Raw genomic sequence first — 23481 nt, 5'->3', positions numbered from 1 at the left:
AACAGCAAATTCAGCTATGTTTACTGGGGCCCTTCATGCTGCCCCCTGAACAAGCATACATTCTACTTTGTCTTTGTCTCTGAGGAACCACGTTCTGGTTGAGCACACATATCACAGTGCTCTTTCAAAACGGGGATCCAGATCTTTGGTGAAACTAATAGCCAGCTCTGCAGCAGCCTCCTGGGGGACATTAATAACCAACGCACCAGCAGCTCTTCATAATGAACTCCTGTTCTTGCTGTTGTTTGCCAAAATGCCTTGAAAATGTTTTATGGAGAACGGTGTGGAACTCGCATCCATTTAATCTGAGATATAACGTGTGTAATCTGTCCTAGATTATCCTGTTAATTTGAAAACTGTCATAATCCACTGCATCTGTTAAAGTACTAATCATGTCCAATTACTTTAAGATTGGCTTTTCATCTAATATTTGTACAATACTTAAAAAGGTAGGTTCTAAACCTTAAAACCATTGTCATTTACTGAAGTGAACACCAAAATCTTTACTTGCTGAAACCTTTCCTCTTGTTCATATTGGCTAGAGTCCATCCCAACACTCCGTGAATTAGATTTACACATTCTATAGTCCTTCTTGTGACAAAACATAAAGATAAGAAGGATATTTACTTGAATTGACTAAATCAATTTGCTGATGCATTATATTAACTTGGAATATAGTTTTACACTAATCTAGGACCTTGATTTTTGTCCCTCAATACCTACAATGGAAGCACCATAGGACAGGATGTCTTAATGGCCTTTATGAACAGGGGCAATTATTATACCAAGTGAAAACTGTGACCTATTGTTCTTAACAAATTATCATCAAGCAGTGAAACATGTGTATTAACTGATGACGAGCCAAGCAAGCCTGCTTGTATGACACATTTAACGGCTGTTTCAGTGGTTGTATATATGGCGGGACAATGAGAGCACTTCAGTGAAGTATAAACTACTATGAGCAGTTTATTCACATATTTTTGGTTGTATTTGTGTGGAGTTGGCCTTTGTTCACCAAATGTTAATAATCTGCTTCAATTATTTTTCAGGGGTATAAACTAGGGTTGGGCATTTCAAGCAAAAACTGGGAACTATTGAACTATTGCTCATAGATCACCCCAACAAGCTCACCAAATACCATCAAACTTTAAAAACCTTCAACTTGGACAAAGCTGATGAGAGGCATGTCTTTAGATATCATCTTTGCTCTACAACTCTAACATAAAATTTATGATTCAAACTTTTGACTGCTGATCTGTGGATGGACCCTCTACTTGGTGCTTCACTGTCTAATGATAATATCTGTGGTAGACTTATATACTAGCTGTACCGAGCAGAGTTTTCACTGCACATTTCCATAATAAATTTTTTAATAAGTTCCACAAATAACTTTTTGATGGCTTTAGTCATGTTTTCTGTTTGTAACGAAGCATCTAATCTCAGTGTCACACGTTTTATCTGAGCCTGGTGGTAACATGTCATTTGGCAAAAAGCTTTTAGGTGGTGTACCGCCACCTACTGGTGGTAATAACACGCTACTAACAAGCACGAGTAAAATCAAGGGAAATCAATCGGTGGGTTCCAATCAACTTCTACATCAAAGTGATTAAACACGTGCAAACTAAGTTTCTTCATTTTTAGATTTAAAACGGTAGAAAACGGCAACAATGACAAAAAATGGTGGTCTGAATACTTTCCGAGGCCATTGTGAGTCACCTCCTCAGCCTTTGTTGGATACAGAAAAAGGCTTATTTCCACAGTAACTGGACCCCCTTTGTTCCCATCCCATAATTACCGCTGCCTGCAAAAAGGCTGTGATTGAAGCCAGGAACAGGGAAATGTACCGCGACCCACTGACCGCTGGTACACCTAATCAGCCCGCCGCCATTCCTATTAGGGTTTGAACAGGGACCTGAGGCACAGCCCACAATTACGGCTACTCCACCACATGGAACGTACACACCAAGACACTAACATGTCCGCCCTCACACAGGGACATACTTTAAAGTTAAACACACAAATGTTGTACACACACTACTGTCCATGCGTGGCAATTAGCTGTGGTAAACTTTGTATTAAAAAGGGAAAAATGGGCCAGTGTTCAGCTGGGGAGTGTTTCCATAGCTGGGGGAGGGACAGAAAGGAAGAGCGAAAGTATGGCTGGAGTTTTAACAGAGTGACTTAAGAGAAACCAGAAACTTCTAACTGCAAGTTAAAGCTTAGGGTTACAGTCTGCCACAGAGCAGCCAAAACCAACCTGTGCTCTGCAGATTAACCACACTCTCCAAAACACACGGACCCATCGGACCAGTCTGGAGGGTTTGCAGCACCCAGTAGGGCTTCTTCAGCCACAGAACTGGGCCAAGCAACACGGGTGCTTTCTGAAGTCTAGTGTGAAAGTTTTAAGGTTTGCCAGCCAACCTTGAACCACAGTCACTGGCAGCAGAGTTTATGGCACGACCAAGACTTACTTTGGAGTGCAGAGATGATGTTAATACAAGAATGCATAGAAGAGCGATACCAGTCTGCTCTGCTTTCTTGTACTCTGGTGTAGAAACTGCACCGTGCATGTTTTGCTTCTCCCTGTATTGACTTATTTTGTTATTGAATTACTGCATTTGCACCGATCTGAAAAACGGACGTGTTGCTTCCAATGACGGTCAGAAGTTTACTTCGCTTTTACACTGCTGACTTTGTTCACTGTAGAGATGGTGACGTAACTATTCAGCATGATTTGATAAACTAAGGAAACGTCTTTTAATGAAAATATGAAACATGATGCAGATTACAGGAGAACATCATAATTTGACATTATTAGCTTGTGGAAAGAACTAAGACCAACCCACAACTACATTAATTATTGAACCTACATAACATATAACATTATCTGATATCAATCTGAGATTGTGGATTGTTTGCTACCCATTTATTTTTACAAGCCAAAACAAAAAATTTGACATGAATTTGGACTCGTATGGCAACATCATAAACTCCAAAGAGAACTGAGCTGCCATGGTCTAAATATCAATGGTGTTATTATCTTGACTTGTTCTACTCAGTGTAGGAACACATGCAGTAAGCCCAGAAAATGTCAGCAGTAGAGAACTCAAAAAATGAGAGGACAGTCCAAATCTAATATTTGACTTCAATAAAAAACATTTCTGGTTGTCCTTTTACTTCCATTTCCTAAATGTCACCATGTGAAGGAGACTCCACCTGGGCTGAGAGTGACAGATGTAACTGTCAGAAAGCCAGAGTGGCACACTGAACTGTATAAACCACTGGAAATCCTCTGTGGGTAAGTACTTAGGTAGCCAGTTTTTTTTTTAAGCTCAATTGTGTGTGCATTTGTGTGACAAGTAATTTTTTGATTTTTCTGATTTATATTAAACTTCTGGAATTTGGCTACATGTCACACCAAACCACGACATCAGGTGCTTAAAGTCTTGTTGAAAATATAAATAAGCTGAAGTGTAGTACTTTCAGATCATGTATAATTTGCACTGTTGAAGCTAATGTGCTTCAATATTTCTCTTAGAAGTTAACACACTGTCATAAAACTAATGAGATACAGTTCAGTTTAGATTATTAACTTAATGGTATTGGTCGTTGGGGCCCGTCAGTGCATACTTCATCGATCAAAGTAGGCTATTTAAAGACAGTTCGTAACTACACTCCAAAGTTCTCAATGTAGGCAACAATAAAAACACTCCACTGCTCTGTTTAAACAATGGAGTCTCTTGTTAATGCAGTGTCCTGCACATCCGGCTGGTCCAGAATAAAAACAGTAATAGCAGCCAGCAGTTTTAAATTAATGATTACCACTCTGACAGTGAGTGAAACAAGGAGAATACACTCCTAGGACAGATTCAAAGACAAACAGAGGCAGACAGAGGGGGGCCTGTGTCATTAGAGAGGGACAGATGTCTGCGTGTCTCTCTGAATAATGAATTTCCAGAGGAGAAACTTGTTGAAGAAGCTGGGGGCTGCTCTCACGTCCTCTGCAGATACCCTCCTAATTGAGCCTCGCCTTGGCTCGGGGACACAGCCCCTCTGCCCAGAGAGAACAAGTGAGCCAACTGTACCAAAGCTGTCATCTCAATGAGTTGGAGCCTGCCTCAAGAGGCTTCTGGTTAAAATACATGGGCACTCTTTGAGCTGGCCAAGGAAATAAAATATCTGCAACACTGACCCAAAATGAGCAACTTTACTCTGGGATTGGTGTTCATTAAAATACTCCTACAGCTGATGCTGGTTTGAAAGAAAAGACTTGTTTTCGTTTAGTTTGAATTTCTGTGAAAAACCCTACATCCTTTTGGTGTGAAATGCATAACGGGTTATGACTGATTCTCTTTAGTAAGAAAACACCAGATTGAACACTTTCTGTTTGCAAGATGTTTTGGACAACAACATGTCTACGGAGAACATCAAACAGAGGAATGCTTCAAGGCCAATTTGAACTGTCGCTGGAATTATAAATATCTGCAAGGTGAGAGATACTATAAATTTCACACACACACACACACGGAAACACGCATGCACTGACACAGATGGATACACCAGTGCACACACAGAAACACGGTCACGGGAGAAATGCAAACAAACATCAACCTGTCTGTTCTTGCTGGTGGCTGTTTATCAGTCTGGTGTTTACTGTCACTTTTCCAAGATACTTGAGGCAGGGGTGCAAACACACACACAAACACACACACACACACACACACACACACACACACACACACACACACACACACACACACACACACACACACACACACACACACAGGCATGTTTGACTTGACACAGGATCCGGCTTCAATCTAGGGCCAAAATGCCGCATGTAACTGACTTGTGCATTGGCGGCCATTTAAAACAAATCTCGCATTTTCCGGCTGTGGTCTGTTCATCTCTCCTTCGAGCCTTCTTATTCCCTCTGACTGAAGCTTTGCTCTCATATTGTGAGCAGAGGGAGGGAGAGAGAGACGAGAGAAGAAAAAAAACAGACACAGAGAACTTCAAAGCCAATGAGATAGCAACTGTAGAATTTTAATGAACCCCCTTTTTCCTCTGATGGCTGGTGCATGTGTTGGTGCCGCTGAATTGAACACTACACGACACCAGACAGACAGCGTCCAAGGCACATGCATGCACAAACAGGTAGGCGCGCACACGTACACACAGGACAGCAGAAGCCTTTGTTACTCACCTGCTGCACTTCTGTCTCTCCGTTTGATGTCTTCTCGGTATACACAAATGAGTTGAAAATCCTCTGTAGAGAGAGAGAGAGAGAATGAAGCAGTGAGGTTAGATCAGGAGGAAGGAATGACTGGAAACCATCACCTAAAGAAGTGTCTGTGGAAACATTATAATTTCAGGTGTTGTCGAGAGGAAACATTTGTCATTAACATGCTGGGTTCAATACATCTACAAAAAGTCTTTCAGATTTGGGAAAGGAGGGTGATTTCAGAACTTTCCCCGAGTGAATTAGCAAACTAACACTTCATTACCACATGGCTACTGAATAGTTCAACCATCCACACCTTTTTATGCACGTGCCATGACTCCACCTCCTCACATTCATAATGAATCCAGTCACACTTGTAATTAGGCCTGCCAACTCTAATGAGGCTGCCACTGTGGCTGAGCACTGAACTTTGAGTGCAGAACAAAGAGCAGTCAGAGGTAAAAAACAAAAACAAAAAAAACAAAGAGAATTTGGCACCAAACTCTTGGTCAAAATCCCCCTCTTATTAACATCTTCTTTGATCACTAACTTCCTCAGTGAAGTTACAATTTTGTAAATGTGATTCTGCATTTTATTGCGACTTTATTTTGCGTGTTGTTTGAGTTTAAACGTAACAATCAAATTGAATACTGTAATGCATTGCATGATAATCAAGGTAAAAAAATTTTTTATTTTATTTTTATATACTCTATTAATACCCGAGGGGAAATTTCTTCGCTACAGTAGGGGGGCTCTCAGGGGGGAGCTGCTGCAACAGGCTGCCACTAGCGCCAGGTAACCTGACCTGAGGTGCATGTTTTTTGGATGATGGGAGGAAGCCGGAGAACCCGGAGAGAACACACGCAAGCACAGGGAGAACATGCAAACTCCGCACAGAAAGGCCCAGGACCGGATTCGAACCCGGAACCTTTTTGGTGTGAGGCGACAATGCTAACCACTGCACCACCGTGCCGCCCTAAGGAATCAGAAATGTATAATTTTCACAAACGTCCCCACAATAACCAAAATCCTGACTTCAAGCAGATAATTCAGTCTTTCTGTTGAACAAGTAAGGAGTAACATGAAAAGTAAATCTTAAACCTTCAGTGCACACCTTTTGTATGCCCTTTCTGCCAATGAGAGGAATTACAAAAACATGCTGACATCGTAGGTTTATGCTGTAAACGACTCCATCAATACTGCTGCGGCTGTAAAATGGTGGATAAATTGTTCGAAGCGTCATAACACCTCCGCCACAATACCACTCGTTTTACAATCACAATTTCACCCATTTGGTCCGATTACATTTGGAAAGTCTAGAGGAGAATTACCTTATACCTATTCAGGTTATCATGCGGATAACCGGACCTTAGCCAGCTCAGTTGGAAGGAGTCTCTGGTGCTCATGCTCTGTCCAGAGATCATGCTCAATATGAATTAATTCGGCCAGTGCAGAAATGTCACACCAGACGCCAATTGAAAAAAACTGTACACTGTGAAATACAGACAGATCTACCTGGCACTGAAAGGCTTCATCAGCATTGTGTGAACTCGTTTTTCAAGGGCTTAAATGTAACGGACGTTCATTCATACATGTGCACACTATCTAAGTAATAGCCACACTCCATTCAGGTGTTTCAGTGCCGGGGCTCTCGTACGGTGTTGTGTATTTTGGCTCACTGGCACATCTGAATGTGGTGAAAGCCATTAATGTTATTTTTGTCCAGCTGTGCTTTTACAATCAAAAGTCAGAATGAAGTTAAATAGTTTCAAAAATAAAATTAAGTTATATATTCACAATACTCTGGTATAACACACATTATGAAACTAATCAGATGTAACAAAGTTAGAGGTGATGTTTAGATTTTCGATCCAAGGAGTGAGGCAGAGACATCAGTAGTACTGCTGAGTAGTAGAAGTGCATCTGGAGGCATTTTATTAGTGGTCCATAGAGAATGATAAACCTGACTATCTGCCAAAATAGACTCAGACAGCCTGGTCCTGTCATTTACATCAGTTTGTTGGTAGGCAGGGAAAATGTGTCATCTCTCCGAGTCTGGAAGTGCACCATAACACAACATTTATGGACTTCCATGAAGCGCAATCACAGGCTCCTGCTCAATTTCCCAGTTCACCTAACTGCCCGAAACGTTTTAATAGTCCCTGATTTACATTGTTAAGTGAATAGGAAGTGGAGGGGGTGCATTAAGGCATGGAGAAAGTGAGTCCTGGTGTGACCTCAGCGCTCAGAGAGCCACAGAAAAACACGGTAATATGGACCTGCTCAAACACACGTTTATTCAGACGGTCTCTTGAGTCCCATCAGCTGAATATTCTCTCTTTCTTTTATACCTACTTACACACACAGACCTCTCAAACACAGGCAACTGTATTATGTGGGAGCAACAAACAGAGTAAAGCTAATGTTTGTGTTGAGGGAGCAGGTAGGCAGGTGTTTCACTGTATGCTGCCCCACGCACATAAAGCCTTAAATGACCTGGTTTTCTACCCTGCAACCATTTCCTGCTGCCTGTCCACACCTTTTGTCAGGCACATTCCAGAGGGCACATATTACCCAGAATGCACCAGAGGCACAACAAACCTGGAGATACCTGCCAAAGGGACACCTTTCTACTTTTCAACAGATCTTGGGACAAAACAAGGTTTTATTGGTGTCACATAGTTACAGGCCAACGTGAGCTTTAAGACATTGTAGCTCCCTGAACATCAGAAGAACCTGCATTTTCCTGTCATGTTACAAAAATGATGCAACTTTTCCCCCAATTCTGGCACTTTACTGAAGAGGACTACAATTAATAATTATATTCAGTTTTTATTAATCTCCCACATATTTTCTTAATTAACTGATAACTCATTTGGTCCATAATTTACCAGAAAATGCACAATTTAACAATTTCCTAGAACCCTAAATGACATCATAAAATGTATTATTTTGCTTGACTAAACCAAATATATTCACTTTTTTTCGAATTGACAGCACTAATACACAATTGGATGAAGAGCACACCGTTTTTGATTTAACGCGTTGATTAATCAACTACTTGTTGTGGCTCAAATTGAAAGATATCTTCATTGAACAAAAGGAAAAACAGAGAAATATATTGTCAGGCAGTGACAGACGCAAACAAACAGATGCTACTGCTCACTGAAATCTTTCCACAATGCCCTCTTCGGGATCATAATTAGTCCTTTCTGCTCACACTCTGGTAGATTAAAATTAAATTTCTGCCAATCTAATTATGTCTAATGTGACAAATAAAGACAGGCTGGCAAACACAAACAATGTCTTAAAAAAAAAAAAAAAGAATGAACTAAGTGCTCAGTTTTAATCCTGATTGTCTCGATAGGGAGAGCAGTCCAAGTTATGACTGAGAGTTTTTGCTCATATTCATTTCATTTTACAGGCCACGTGACTAACAGTGCTACACAAACAGTTTCATTATGTTATTACTACACACACACATACACACAGCTGCATATTTCACTACTGAGTTATTTGCAAAACCAAGCCCAGACAGTCTACTGTTCCACACCCTTCGGAGTGGAAAAAAAGCAGCTCTAAGATGTCGAACTGTCAAATAAACACGAACAAGCACACACAAACAGAGCTGCCACTACTTAGTGGGAATCATGTGCTTTTCAAAACTTAAAACTACACTAAAAAAAAAAAAGAGAAGGAATAAAGGGGGGAGAAACAGGCACTGAAAAGGGGGAGAGATGACATTGTTCCATTAAGCCAGCAATCTGGAAAAATTGGGAACAAATCCTGAGGTGAGCGAGAACTCCTGTTGTTGATTAGACACAGGTTAGCTGTCTTTCCCCCAGTGCCTTGAGTGTTTGTTGTTGGAGCTGCTTTGCGGTTTTCACAGCTATGGAGCAGCCGGGGAGGAATGCTCGGGTCTGAAACCTGAGAGGCCTGAGGGCTGCTGGGGCCACCGTGGGCCTGTGGCCTCCCGTGACCCATAATCAAACACATAAGCAGGCACACACACACAAAACTACATAGTGTCGGGCATCCTCAGACTTCCCTATACACCTGCTTACCTCTTCTGAGTAAAGCTTGGCATTATGGGAAAATAAATACCGGAAAGTGTAGGATGTCCGACTGATGTCCAACACACGAATGGGAGGTTAAACAAAACCTTTTCAGAAAGCACGGAGGAAATTTTACTAATGTGTTTCATTGTATATTTATGATTGTATTGTTGCATTAAATGTTAGGTTTTATGGGGACAAGCAGCAATCAACCTTGACATCACCCAGTGGTTCTATGAACTGCTGTTCTGAAGCTTCGAGTTCGGTATCGAGGCCAACTTGCGATTTTGGAGCCAGAAGTGACTGTATTTCATGAGAAAAGTTGAATAGGAGTTTATGGACCCAGAAGCTTTTTGGAGCCGAACCCTAGTGGCCCTCCGTGGTATTGCACTTTAAGGCACTTCTGTAGTTTCCTTACTTTTCAGACCCGAAAGCTACATCCATGGGACAAATACATGGCATGAACCAGTGACATTTAGTTAAAGCAGATTTAGCTTAAGATAGTTTGTAATGGCATATAAAGTGCATAAAATGTATATATTTTCCTATTCTTGGCAAACAAAACCATCTGTCTAAACTCCAACATATGTGGGGAAACAAGCATATTGTCCTGAATCACCATCGCTAAATTTTAGACTGCAATATTATGAACCCTTGGCCTTATTTATGAAGCTGTGGAATAAAATCAACATGTCAAGTGCACAAACAGTAGCAATCTTTTCGGTTAACTGATAAAGAGAACAGATAAACAAACCAGCTTCAATAATGCCCAATATCCGTTTTGTCTTTAATGTCAAAAGGAGCACCATAAAATGCTCACTTAAAAAGATCCTGGCTCTAAATAGGGAGCTTTCTGACAACTAAGCTCTCAAGAAATGCATTCAAACTGCTGTCCATTGATCACAGAGCACCAGCCTTTTGTCTCATTAGGCCAGTTTTTAAATCCATCCACCTTGGGGTTAATCCTGACCACAGTCGAGTGGGTCGCAGGAATGGCTAAACCTCAGTGAAGCTCAAACTGAGAGTTACAAAGGTAAATACTAGTTTTTCAATCCGGGGATTATTTTTTTTTGGTGTTGAGATACCATATATATGGTTGTTTGTTGAGATATGCAGAGAAATGAATGACTTATCATTTAAACTTTTTATAAGCCTGAGAATTTAACCTGCTACCCTTTCAGTTGAGGGAAAAGAGGAGGATTAAGACCAATTAGACTTAAAACATCACAGGAAAACCTTTGCAATCCTGTCAGTTTTAGAGTACTTAACTACATGCTATTAGACCGTATACTGATAAGGTGCTGAGTCTTATGACAAACCCAAACCTTCCTTTATCGTTTTGTTTCTCCTCTTTGCCTCCACCGTCCTTTTTGCACCCCCGTTACAGCAGCTTATATCAACAGTTAAACCACGGAAACCTTCTATGTATACAGCATCCATTTAATTGGGCCCTGCCACTTCAGCTCTTCTGTCAGGCTCTCTTGGGGATGCCATAAACCACCCCAAGAGCCTCTTCTCTTCTAAAGTGACTCTTTTGTTCTCCGTGGAGCAGTGAACAAAATCCAGACGGATGACGGATGACTGAAGACACCAGCCACAGGATGGAGACACTCATAGTCGCTCGTGTAGGTTTTTAGGGGAAACAAACGGGAGAAACAGGCACAGAGATGTAGAATAACAAAGAGAGAAATTGAAGGGAAATAGGGAGCAGACTGAGGGAAGATGGCGGTAGGAAGATAGGAAAGAGCAAGACAGGAAGTGGGAGGTTGGACTGAATTGGGAATACACCTATTAGCAATTCGCCCATCTTCAAAGGCCAGAGTGGAGCGGTGAGGCACACTAATTTGTAATTGGAGAAAAGAGCCTGCACACGCACACGCACACCTACACAAGCGCGCACGCGCACACGCGCACACACACACACACACACACACACACACGTTAATCCTGTCTTCAAGGCTTCAGTTGTCCAATGATCATCTGTGAACGCACTGGAGGGCAAAAGGGGAGCATCCCTCGGGTGGAGCCAAATTCAAAGCCTCTATGTGCCAACTGTGAATCAAACACACACCACGGCTATGCATTAGAAAACCTGTACAGGCCTAATGCATGTGTCATCGGCTGCTCATTGTGAGAACTGCATATGAAGGTGAACATCCACACATTATAGGCTATAGATGTTTTGGAGCTGATGTCCCTGAGAGATTTGTTTCCATGCAACTGACTGATGAAAGTCTGAAGTCCAAGGGACAGTAACTGCTACTTCTTCCATACTGCTGCTATGAAAACCCAGCCTCTCTCCTTCCTTCAGTACTTTAGCCCCCACCCCCCTTGGCTTTTCCTCCCCCTCCCTCCCTCCCCCAGCCAACTCTCCGCTCATTGCACTACAAAGGGCTGGAAGCCAAGGATGCGGCATTAGAGCTCGGCCTCTGATGTGCAAGCGTGTGTTGTTTTTCCTTTTCTTTTTTTTCCTAGACTCTTGCCATGTCTTCATCCCCAACCTCGCCTCTCATCTCAATTTTTTTTCTGAACGTTTCAAAGCAGAGTCAGGAAACAGGCACCTGGGAGGGGAAAACTGAGGGCGAGAGAGAGAGCACAGTTGCTGTATTTTCGCAACACAACAAAAAAGGACTGAAATAATTGCACCTGTTGTTTGCAGCTCTGAATACACAGGTCAGAACAGTGGAGGAGAAAAAAACCATTTGTATTTATTCATTTTTCTATGGGGATAACCTTGGTGCGCTTACCTAAAAAACACAGAAATGTTTTATAGGATGTATTTAATGTGTTTCCTATCAATTATAACTGTGCAGCACAACTACTGGTCAGTTAGAAGCCAAGTAAATGAAAGCATGGCTTCTGATTCTCTTTTTAATGAGTGACACAAAATGGACGTGGCAATACTGTAAGGTTACAGTTTTTCAAAAGGAGACTGATAACACTGTTCAGGCCTCAAGCTTAAACGATTGAACCAGTCAGCAGTTTAGCACCAGTGAGAACCTTCAAAAGAGCTTCAAAGCTGCAGCAATTAAATTGCTTATATAACAGATACTTCAAATGACTGTTTAATGTGGAAAAAAAAAAATAACTGCAATGCCCTTCAGCTCTATGGAGCGTTTTAGCAACTTTCAGCTCAATGTTCTGGTTTTGTGGCAGCTTTGGGGTTTTACTGGTTATTACTCCGTGTTACCAGTAATGTGAAACAACAATCAGACAAAGTTGGCATCAAGCTGGAGACCAAAGTGCGACATGTGGCAGCCAAAGAGCAAGATATTTCCCTCGTTGGTGGAGACCAAAATAGAGCCAAAATGAAAAGTATTACATTTACATCCATCAAGTAGACAGAAACACAAGCTTCAGAAAAATGCAAATGTTGCTGTTTTTTGCTGTATGTGTAAATGTCATAAGGTAACATGTCAATAATGGGGTAATAGCTTGTTGCACTGCACCTGTGGCCAAAAAACAATCCATCCCATCCATATATGATGGGAATAAAAACTGGATTGAAGGACACCAACATCAGCCAATGGAAGAGTATCAGTTCAGTGCCTTGTACTTCAAAAGCAGATGTTGAGCCTGGCAAAGGTTTAAGTTTTCTTTACTCTTTGAATGCATTTCTCTGTCGCTGGATAAAAATCAGGGCACCATAAGTGCCAAAACTGAGAGAAGAATTTCTTCATGCAGAAATCGCAGGGAGAACCTTAGGGAGGGATACTGGCCAGTCCCTTTGTGGAAAAGTTACTTCGACATATCTTCATTGTTAACTATAGATTTGGTGAAAAACATGGCTCTAAAATATTTTGTCCTACCATGAATTCAAAAAATCTCACCTATGCTGACGCTTGCTTAGCATACAAATAACTGACAAATAATTGTTGTCAGCCTTCCAAAGTGTGCTGAAGCTTCTATGAAAGGAATCCAAACTCATCAAGGTTTTGACCATGGCACAGTAATAAAGAAGGGATAAAGAGGAAGGGGTTGAGTAGAAAGAGGCATGTCAAAGCTGGATCTCAAAATGTCACTATAATGGCCATATAGAAACCAAACCCTTGCTAATTAAGTGCGTCTCTATTTCAACCCTGTGGAGCAGGTTGGCTAATTAAATGACTGGCCGTCAGTGTCTGCCAACTGCTTGCTGCTGCATTCGGAGGGTCAATTTAATTTTCTTGAATCTAACTAACGGACAACTTGAGGCAATGGCTCCAAAGCCCCAGCCCACACACTGCGCTAGTGTGGGGAGTGCATGTTTGTGTGTAGCCTGCCAGTCAAAGGCTTTACCGTAGTTATTTCACATTCACTATGCTCCATTTTGTATTCTTCTATACGTGTGTTTGTGAATGTCTATGTGCAGTTGGAAAAAAAACTGAAATGATTGCTGCCACATGCAGAAATGATTCCCAACCTTTATATGTTCATAAAAACAGAATTTGGTTGTCATGGGAAAGCTGTAATGGATAAAACAGTTCAATGGGCTTTTTAAGGCAAACACTAAACCCCAAACAGCACTGGGTGCTCCATAGAAAAACTGAATGATCACACATTTAGGCCTGATGTCTATTGTGAATCCTCCACTTTCATACCTCACTCTCAAACTGCTAGAGCTAGAGTTCAATCATGGTTTAAGCAGAGACAGAAAAGTTTGGATCTTGTGTAAGCAATCACAGACTTTAAAGAAGTAACTTTAAATCCTGATGTCCCCACTTTGATATGTCCAAAATGATCAATGGATACCTGCTCTAGAAATACCAGATCTGCAAATTATTTGAAATTTCTGAAAAAAGGTACACTTTATTAGACCCGGATTCAAGCAGTAAGGGTGTGGTGGTGGTTTCAGTCTGCTGTCGAGAGAATCGGGCTTTGGGGACTTAAAGTGAAGACTGGGAACCTGTTCAACGTCTGACAAGTCTTAAGCCACGTATGATGGCTTTTCATTGTGGAGCAACTTAAAAAAGCATTGCACAACAATGGTTTTCAAACATTTTCCACCAGAGACCCTGAATCCAGTTCTCATGAACTGTCAGCACTCAGAATGATGTGGCATCTTGCTAGCAACTCATATCATTTAAAAAAAGAACAGTAACTTGTTTTTTTTTTACCCCCTCAACAGTATTCATTTAATTCATGGAATGGCAACAATATACTGATCAGTACCTTCAGCATTTTAAAAGAAAAAGCCTTGATATGATAGTAAGGAACGTTGTGACTCCACCATATGTTACCTACTGTAACGTCGTTTGAACACACATCTACAGATGCTACAGAAATGTAGATATGAATTGTACTGGTGTGCAAAATGAGCCAGTGGCTGTACTTTGGTGAACTCTAACTGGACTTTCTTTATCTCCCTCCACCTCATTCAACCAATGCGGTGGGAGGGTGAAGCCTGTCAGCTACCGGGTGCTGTGGTTCTGAAATAACAAGACCCCCTTTTGTCCAAACAGCGTAAGGGCCGAGAGAGAGAGAGAGAGAGAGAGAGAGAGAGAGAGAGAGAGAGAGAGACACCACCATGCAGATCCAAAAAAACCCTCCACCACTACCACCACCACCGCCCCCCACGCCTCCCCGAGAGGCTCTCAGTCTCGGCCTGGGATGTTTGCTCTCCCTCTCCACCAGACAGGATATAATGCTTTCCACATGTGAGAAAAAAAAAGAAAAAAAAAAAAGGGAGGGAATGGAGGGTGGAGAAGAGAAGGGAGTAAAAAGGGGGATGAGAGAAGTGTGGAGAAGTGGGGTGGGGTCAAATGAGACCAGCAAGGAGACAAGATAGCAGAAGCGTAGTTCGATAGAAACTTTTACATCCCAAAGCCAGGCTTGATGTTTACTAAAAGTTATGTCTATAAATAAAGATGCAGACTCTAAACATTTAGTAGGATTGAGCCTCTGGTCGTTACCGATGAAGAGACACTTAACATATAGAGGGCTTGTGGAATGGGTCTCATTTCAGTTTATTTTGGTCATGCAACCAAATAGCTTTGACCGTATTCAAAAAGATGTGTACTTTCATTTTATGTTGTCTTTATTTTTCTTTTCTTTCATCCTGCTGCAAGTTAAAGGTTCCGCTTTGCAGTCAGATCTGAATGTTGCCAATTTAAGGAAATAAAGTGCAGTGAATCAACAGTAAACATGACTGTAGTGGAGCCCTGTTGGACATAATTTACTTTACTTTCTTTCTTTACTTACTGTCTGAGCTGCAGTCCAAAAATGAAGCATTGTGACTCAAACCAGAGTCATAATCTAGCAGCGTAATGGAAGTGAATGAGGTTTCTGCCTCTTTGTCTGTCACTGGGTGTTAAGTGACGATGACACGAGTGTTATGGATGCTCAGCATCACATAGCATAAATGAGAGCGCAGGACAACAGGCAAACGGACAGATAGTCTTCCAAAAACTCTTACAGGTTCTTGTCAGGAGTCCGGTTTTCCTCCGTTTTGCCCCCGATCACCTCTCCTCCTGTGTCCCCTCAGTCCCCTGTCTGCTTTTTCTGTGTCCTCCTCTTCTCACCTCCCGTGGCCATTCACCCCTGATCACCACCTGCAAGTGTGCTGCATCTCCCTGATCACCTCCCCGGACTAAATGTACCCTGCCCCTGCACTCCTCTGGTTGTCGGTTCATTTGTTAGTCGCCCGTCCGTCCTCCGTCTGTTCTCCGTCCGTCCTGTTCCCGTTCCCCCGGCTTCTGTTCCTCCTGCGGAGCTCCCTGTCGAAGTCACCAGTCGGTGGAGTTGCCCTGCCGACTCGGAGGATTATTGACTCCGTTTCTTCCAGCGGTCCTGTCCGCTGGTCTGCCGGCTGCCCTGCCAGCCGTGTCTCCCCGGATCTGTCGGTTGAGTTGCCCTCCCGACTGGAAGCAAGTGGACACGATAGGTGCCACCTTTTGGTTTGTTTGTTTGTTTGTTTTTGTGTTGATTGGAATAAAGACTGTATTTTGGAACCGATACCCAAGTCTGTGAGCCTGCATTTGGGTCCTGGTAAACACCACCTCATGACAGTTCTGACAAAAACACAGGGCTCAGAGTTTCAACGCTCCGACGGCATCCTAACGGATCATTCAAAGACCATAAATCTGTCTGATTATCCAGGTTCCTCCTCTTAGTATGAACTGCGGGGTGTGCCTGTAAGAGCATATGTCAAGTGCATGTGGTAAGAGGCACTGGGCACAAGGTAATGACCTTATGGTTTCCACCACACAAGGTCTTTGAAGTCCAGGCAATCGAGTCATTAAAACAAGGCCTCAGGCCACAGTAACCACATACTAATCATGTCTGACTAATTGGACATAAAACTTCACAAAAAACAAATTCTTAATGGTGACCTTCCTAATTTTCCAATACAATTATAATTATATTTGTCTGAATAAATTGTACAAGGCTCTAATAGGACATCTGCTTGACTTTCTTTACTTTCTGGATTTAAGCCTGAGAGCAGCTATACTTATAGGCTACTATGTATTTGCAGTAGTGCCTGGCCTGCAGCGCATTATAGGAATAACAACTTGCTGCTAAAGTGGAGCCAATGTGAAAATGTTCCAAAGACTGATCAAGGCTGCATACCTGAGCGCCTCCATTAAGGTGATAAAAATCTAGGAGTGAAAGAGGACGAAAACAAAACCTCACATGCGGCGGTCAAATTAGTTCAACAAAGGAATGCACAATGAGAAAATTCTGTATTTGTATAGGGGCTTTGAATGTTTCTACATGGCAAACAGCCCATAAATGATGGAGTTTGTGTTCACTTAACATGCCTAGGACTGATTGTAGTTAAACCAGCGAGCACTGTGCAGCCATGCACTAAAAGTCGTCAATGATTTGCACATCTTATAAATAAACGGTCGATTAGTTGGGAATTGAATTAAGTACGGTGCTCATTTCACATGACCAACTTCATGACAAGAATGCAAGTGAATTACTATGGGGATCAGGGTGTTGAAGTTTTGGGGGGAAAAAAAAAAAAAAAAAAACTCTGCTGCAGTCTCTAGTGTCTAGTGTGGCTGCAGTGTCTTATACATTCTTTTAACTGTGAGTTGAGACCTAGATGTGTTTTCAGTAGATACCTGTAATAAAAGACAAAGATACTGACACTTTCAGGTGAATATTTCATGCTTGCTGCTTCTTCTGACACTTAAAACTAATGACAGACCTGAGGGAGGGAAAAATATTTCATATCCTTAAGTGCGTGCATGATATTGACTCCATGCTTTGTGCCTGATATACTTTTTCAGCTGGATTTTATCACAAACTAAAAATGAACTCTTTAAGATGACCCGTTACACAGCCGACAGCTCCGAGTGGAATGACAAACGACACATCTGAAGCAAACCGGGGGCTCAGCCGTGGAAACCAAGCAACGTCTCCAAAACACTTCACCTCTGGACGCCGTTTCAGCCACCTCGGGCCTAACGCCAGCCTGCCAGCCGCCTCTGGCACCACATGTCCCAGTCACACCCTGGTGGTACACCCTGCCAGGGCCAAAACTTCATAGTGGCTCCTTTAGCAGGATTTACAGATATCAAAAGGATCAGAACGAGTGTGTGAAAGTGCTGAGACTGATAAACTGGAAGTTACAGAAAAACAGACTTAAGTGAGGAGCAAAGGACTCGTCACCCAACACCAATAAAGTTCAAACTTTGATGTATGCTTCCGGCTGAGGAAACCCTTCTCTTGGCCAACTGAATGGATGTTCAGATGGGGCGTCAACACTGTCTGCACAAACTAGCCTGGATTATCTTCACATTCCTCTGCTGTGGACTCATCTGTAAGGGCTATCACTCGCAGTTTTCAAACATCAGTATTCATGAAGACAAGTCACATTGGAGAGAAAATATTGTATCCATAATAACAAAATGTTTTTGTTTTTTTAATTTGCACCAGTATTATCTTAAATATTCCTTAGTCTTGTTTTAACAAAAAATAAATGGGATTAGAATAATCCATAAAAGGAATCAAATTGGATAATGACCAGATAACAACAAAGGTAATAGAAAGGTCTTGAATGTGTTTGAAGCAGGTGAATGTGGGGGAGAAGCAGAAAGAAAGCAGGCAGGCAGAGGAACAGAGAGGAGAGATGGTAAAGAGATAAAGAAGAATAAAGGACATGGGACAGTGGGGGGGGAGGGAAAAATGTTCCTGGGGTGGTCTTCGTCTCAGGTTTCTGAGCACGATGTGAGATCATGTCTGGCCACTGTTATAAGGTCTCTCCATAGACAGGGTGCTTTGTTCTAATTCATGTACTCTTAGGGCAGTTACACGCACTGATTAATAGAAGCAGGGGTCGCTCTGAAGAGAGGATTAAACTACATATGATACTGGTTTTGACTCTGCCAAGCTAGACTAATGCAGCCTAGTCCTGCTGACCCTTGTTGGCGTGGCCTATACACAAAAACTCTCAGATATTTGAACATGGTGTCGTGAGTTGACCGAACAGGAACAAATATCCTATGCAACATTACACTTTACTCACACCTAGGCAGACTGCCAGTGTAAATATTCCATTGGTCGCTATTGTTTAGAAGTTCTGTGTATGAAACTACAGTTGCAAAGCTTGATCTTGTGGTGCCACTAATAATCTAAAATTACCTTGTAAAAGTGTGTCATGGCGCAAGTAAGTTTCCAGTTCATTGGGTGCCAACTTAAATTTAAAGCAGTCAAAAATTAAGAAAGAATTGACTTTATGGGAAAATTTCAATGTTGAACTGTACAGCCACATTATACTGTCAGGTGTTTCATATTATTTATGGCAGAGCAAAATATTTGAAGCATTTCTAACTATAATGCAGTATAATTCAATACACAGCACCTGTAGCCACCAAAACGACCATTAAACTGTTTCCACACAAACTAAGCAAAGCTAAGCCTTGGATGTATTGCAGAGCTATTGTATTAATCTGCATTGGTTTTATAGACATACATGCACCAAATAAAATGGTAACTCTACTCATTTACCATTTTATTTGGAGTTAAAGGAGTGAAGATCAGTTTCAGTATGACTACACTCTACCAAATAGATGCCTCCTCAAATCCATTGCTTATTCACATTTTTCCTTTAAACGAGATTGGGACAAACTGGAACAAAATATATCCTTCATTCATCCACAACAATATAACTTGGCCACATCATGACAATGCAGGATGCAAAACTGACATCTGGGGTAAAGGGAGTATCATTTCAGAAATTTGCACCATTTACAAATTACAGCCAAATAGTTTGAATCAGTGCAGCCGCTGCTTTTACACTCTTATTTCCTCACATTTCATCACCTGTCGCATCACACGTTTTATGAAAAACACACCGACTGGCCAAGAAATATGTTCCGGCTGTGAGAGGAGAAATGCTTTTTGTCAGAGAGGCTCTTTCTTACAGGACAGATGAAGAGCAGGGGTTTTTTTTGTTTGTTTTTTACAGGTAATTCTGGTACGAGCCCAAATAAAATTGTTAATAAAATGTCACCTATTCCCTTCCTGTTTCAGCACCAGACAAAAACAAAAACAACACGGTTTGAGTTAAGTTGGGTTTTCTGTTCACACATCTGTCCAAAGTGTTTGGGCTTGTAGGGCCTTATAACTCCTACTGGTAGATTCAGGAAGCAGCACATTCCCCAGGCGTATGATCAGGGCAACAGGTATCAACCATAACATATAAATGACAACATGGCAAAAGGAATTTTCCAAATATGCTATTACTAATATAAAAAGTCGTTACTGCGCAGAGTAATGCCTGCCATAGCGTAACACAGCGCAGCACAACATTAATCTTTATGTCATGAGATGATTAACTGGATGCAGGATTTGAGTTGGCTCTTCAGCGTGCCAAGGGGACGCAACCTGGGAGCTGTGGTGAGGAAGGAAAACATAAGTCCATGCTTGGCTAAATTACAGAAATATCCATACAAGCACATTTATGGAGCGTCATATAGACGTACACATAAAGATGGAACAAATAACCGCTTGAGACATCACGTATTGAAAAAGCTTTTTCGTTCTAGTTTGACACCTGACCTGTCTACATGGGCACGGCTCTGCAGCTGCACACAAGTGCATTCAAAAGGCGCACCGTTTTTGAGTTGCGACCCTCATTTGCAGCAGGAAACCACAATACCAAAGTACACGCGTAAAATACACGCAAATACACAAATCTCCTTTTTTTCTGTCCAATCACAGAAAACTGTGAAGAGAGCAAAGCAGCCCAAGATGAAAATATAAATATTATAAGTAGACAAGGAGGAGAGACTGAGGCGAAGTACATATAAAAAGGAAGAGAGGATCAAAGTAGGAAGAGGAAGAAATAAATGATGATCAAACAGCTGATGACCGAACCTTTTCATAAACTGACTTATCAGTTTGAGAAAAGAGAGAGCTGGTGTTTGGGGTTGAGGGCCTCTGGAGAGATCAAACGCAAGGAGGGACAAAGACGGAGGGGAAAAAAGAAATGCAAACCAAAAGAGATTAGAAATGTGCACCTGTTGGTTTTGGCTCAGGTGAAGCTCAGACAATATTGCAAGACAAACTCCCATGTAGAGCTTTTGCTAGAAACACAAATCAACAGCAAGAACACGGACGACACTTTGGGAGAACCTTCTGCTTCAACCTCAACTGAGCAGTGCTGCTAAAGTAAATTCACTCCAATGCTTCTGTCCCTTCTGTCTGCTGCTCCGAGTTTGTCTCCTCTTTTAACTGCAGCTCTGCTTTTGCCAACAGATTCATTTCCTCTAATTAATTTTCCAGGACCACGCTTTCTAGATGTTAGGCAATAAATGACATCGAATAACTCCTGCACATTATTAGGTGCAATCTTCTCAGGCAGAGGCAGGAACTTAAGCGGATGGACTTTAAATGCAAAACAATCCAGCTGTTGGATTTACATCAAGAGAATTTAATAAATACAGAAATTTAAGCAGCTGCTGTACGTGCTGGATAAAGCTTACCAGTTAAAAACAGCCTTTAGAAACCTGTTGTGAACGAGTCCTGCTGCCATTATTCAGGTCTTTGACAGGACAATGAATTGCCCTGCAGCTTTTTGTTTGAAGTCTCCTGCAATATGTTTTCTTATATAAGTTACAGTGTGCAGTATTATATTTTTCATCAGAAATGCAGTCTGCATGTGCCCCCCCCCTCCCCTATTATTCCAAAATAACTAAAGAAATGCCTCCTGAACCAGCTGAATGAAGAGAAACTTGAGCCACTGGCAGATCTCCATGTGTGACTGTTTCGACAGTTTTCCCACTACAACCCAGATATGGGAATTGTCAAGCACACTGTTTGTGACATAATTAAAAAGAAGATGGTTACTAAGGTCAGGTTATTTTCTGAGGGTGTTTGCAGCTGTCACACATCAACGCGGGAGAAAAAAAAGAGTGAACCAGATGCATCAGTCTAAGTTTCAGTTTCAGCATCACTCAAACTGCAGCATCACTCAAACTGCAGGCCTGCGGTGAACAGAGGCTGGGTTTGAATTCACAGATTATAGCGTCCGTGTCGTTCTCTCTCCCTCGTTAAACATTACACTGTTAAGTACACGGTTCACACAGTAAAGCACAGAAACACAACGTTCGGGTACTCTACAAGGAGCAAAAGAATATGAGAATATATATAGTTTGCATTCATTAATACTCAAGCAACACACACACACACACACACACACACACACACACACACACACACACACAGTGTCTGTGTTTCATGTCAACTGTGGGGGATGTCAGCTGCATATGCATCAGGTTTTTTTTCTCCCTGTGCTGTCTAAACATCGGAAACCTCTCCTATTCAGATTCATGAGTCGATCATTGCTGTGTGAAGAAGCTGGAGCGCGAGTGCTTTCAAAACAGAGAGCCAGAGAAAGAGAGGGAGAGAGTCCCCCAAGGACAATCACAAGTTTCTGGTATGTAAATGACGAGTGGCTTTGCTGTTGTGAATGTGAGGAGGAGGGAGAGCCGTGCTTCTTTAATGATGTATGCGGGAGACACATGACAGCTCCCCTCAAAAGAGGAATCTCCCATTTGACAGTCCTGCTGTGGCGGTCAATCAAACTGCTCGGTTTGGCGCCTCATTAAACAGCAAAACAATATTCACATTCTGATATGACAGCATGCCATTTTATATATTGATATACTATATAAATATATATAGTATGGAGTTTCCCGTTTCTTTTTTACTGTAGCAACCCACGGGACTTAATTTTCTGAGAAAAGGCTGACCGGCATCCTGAAATATTGTGGGCCACAGATAAATCTCAAAGGCCTCAGAAAAAAAAAGAAAAAAAAAGGCTACATGGACTCTTTAACTAATATTTACTATGTAGTAAATGCTTTACCAGAGTTATGAATTTTGCTGTAGACAATTAAGATCTCATGTTTAGATTGTTAAAGGTTATAGTGTTTGTTTTCGCTTTGAAAAGTGTAAACGCAACTGTTTCGTTTACAGAAATCTCTGGGCACCGTGCATGACTAGGGATGTACAGGACGTGTCTTCATCACAACCTGTTTGGTATGTGACATTAGGTTCAGGATGAGACTGGTACAAGCTGATAATCTAACACCATGTCAGAAATTATAATTTACGTTAATTTACACTCCCAAGTAAATGGGCACTGAACATGAACACCAAGCTCCTGCTGACTTCGTCCATTAATAGTACCAATAAAGTTTATTCAAAACTAGATGCCTGTGTCCTCCAAAAAGAGATAAAAGCAGCATTACCTTATGCAGTTCTAAAGCTAAAATTGCACACCAGATTTAATGGTTCATTTAAGTTAAATATGTCCTGTCTTAGTGAACATTTTTTGCTTGATTTTATACTTGATAGCATTGATAGCAGCAGTTAAGCACCTTTACTTACTTACTACTTAAATCAAAATTATGGAACTTTTATGCCACTTTTAATGCTAAAACGATTATTTTTGGGAGTTCGCCTTGATTAGATAGAAGGAATAGAGATGGACAGGAAATGTGGAAGAATAGATCAGGGGAATGACATGCAGTAAAGGTCCAGCCATTCGGGAATCAAACCAAGGGTTCACTGCTGATGACATTTGCGCGCATGTGGTATTCACCCTATCTACTCAGCTATAAGGTCACCCCATTGCTTTCATTTTTTTATATTAAAAATGACAAAAATAATATCTTATGCGTGTCTTTTGTTTTCTGTATTTGTACCGAAAACGTACAGAACAGTGACTATATTGTAATATATTTACTTTCTATTTCTAAATTTGAT

General features: G+C 41.5%; 1 protein-coding gene across 1 annotated transcript in view; it reads right to left on the bottom strand.

Moving 5' to 3' along the window:
• Nucleotides 1–23481, bottom strand: part of cachd1 (cache domain containing 1) — a 90111-nt gene that overhangs the window by 50327 nt on the left and 16303 nt on the right. Inside the window, exon 2 of the mRNA XM_069153165.1 lies at nt 5207–5269. Within this exon, the coding sequence (XP_069009266.1) occupies nt 5207–5269 (63 nt within the window). The remainder of the gene's footprint in view (nt 1–5206; nt 5270–23481) is intronic.

The sequence above is a fragment of the Embiotoca jacksoni genome, unplaced genomic scaffold (assembly GCF_022577435.1).
Source record: "Embiotoca jacksoni isolate LCO1_2020_lvr unplaced genomic scaffold, fEmbJac1.0.p SCAF_19, whole genome shotgun sequence".
Taxonomy (NCBI): Eukaryota; Metazoa; Chordata; class Actinopteri; family Embiotocidae; genus Embiotoca; species Embiotoca jacksoni.
This window is presented reverse-complemented; position numbering and strand designations above follow the sequence as displayed.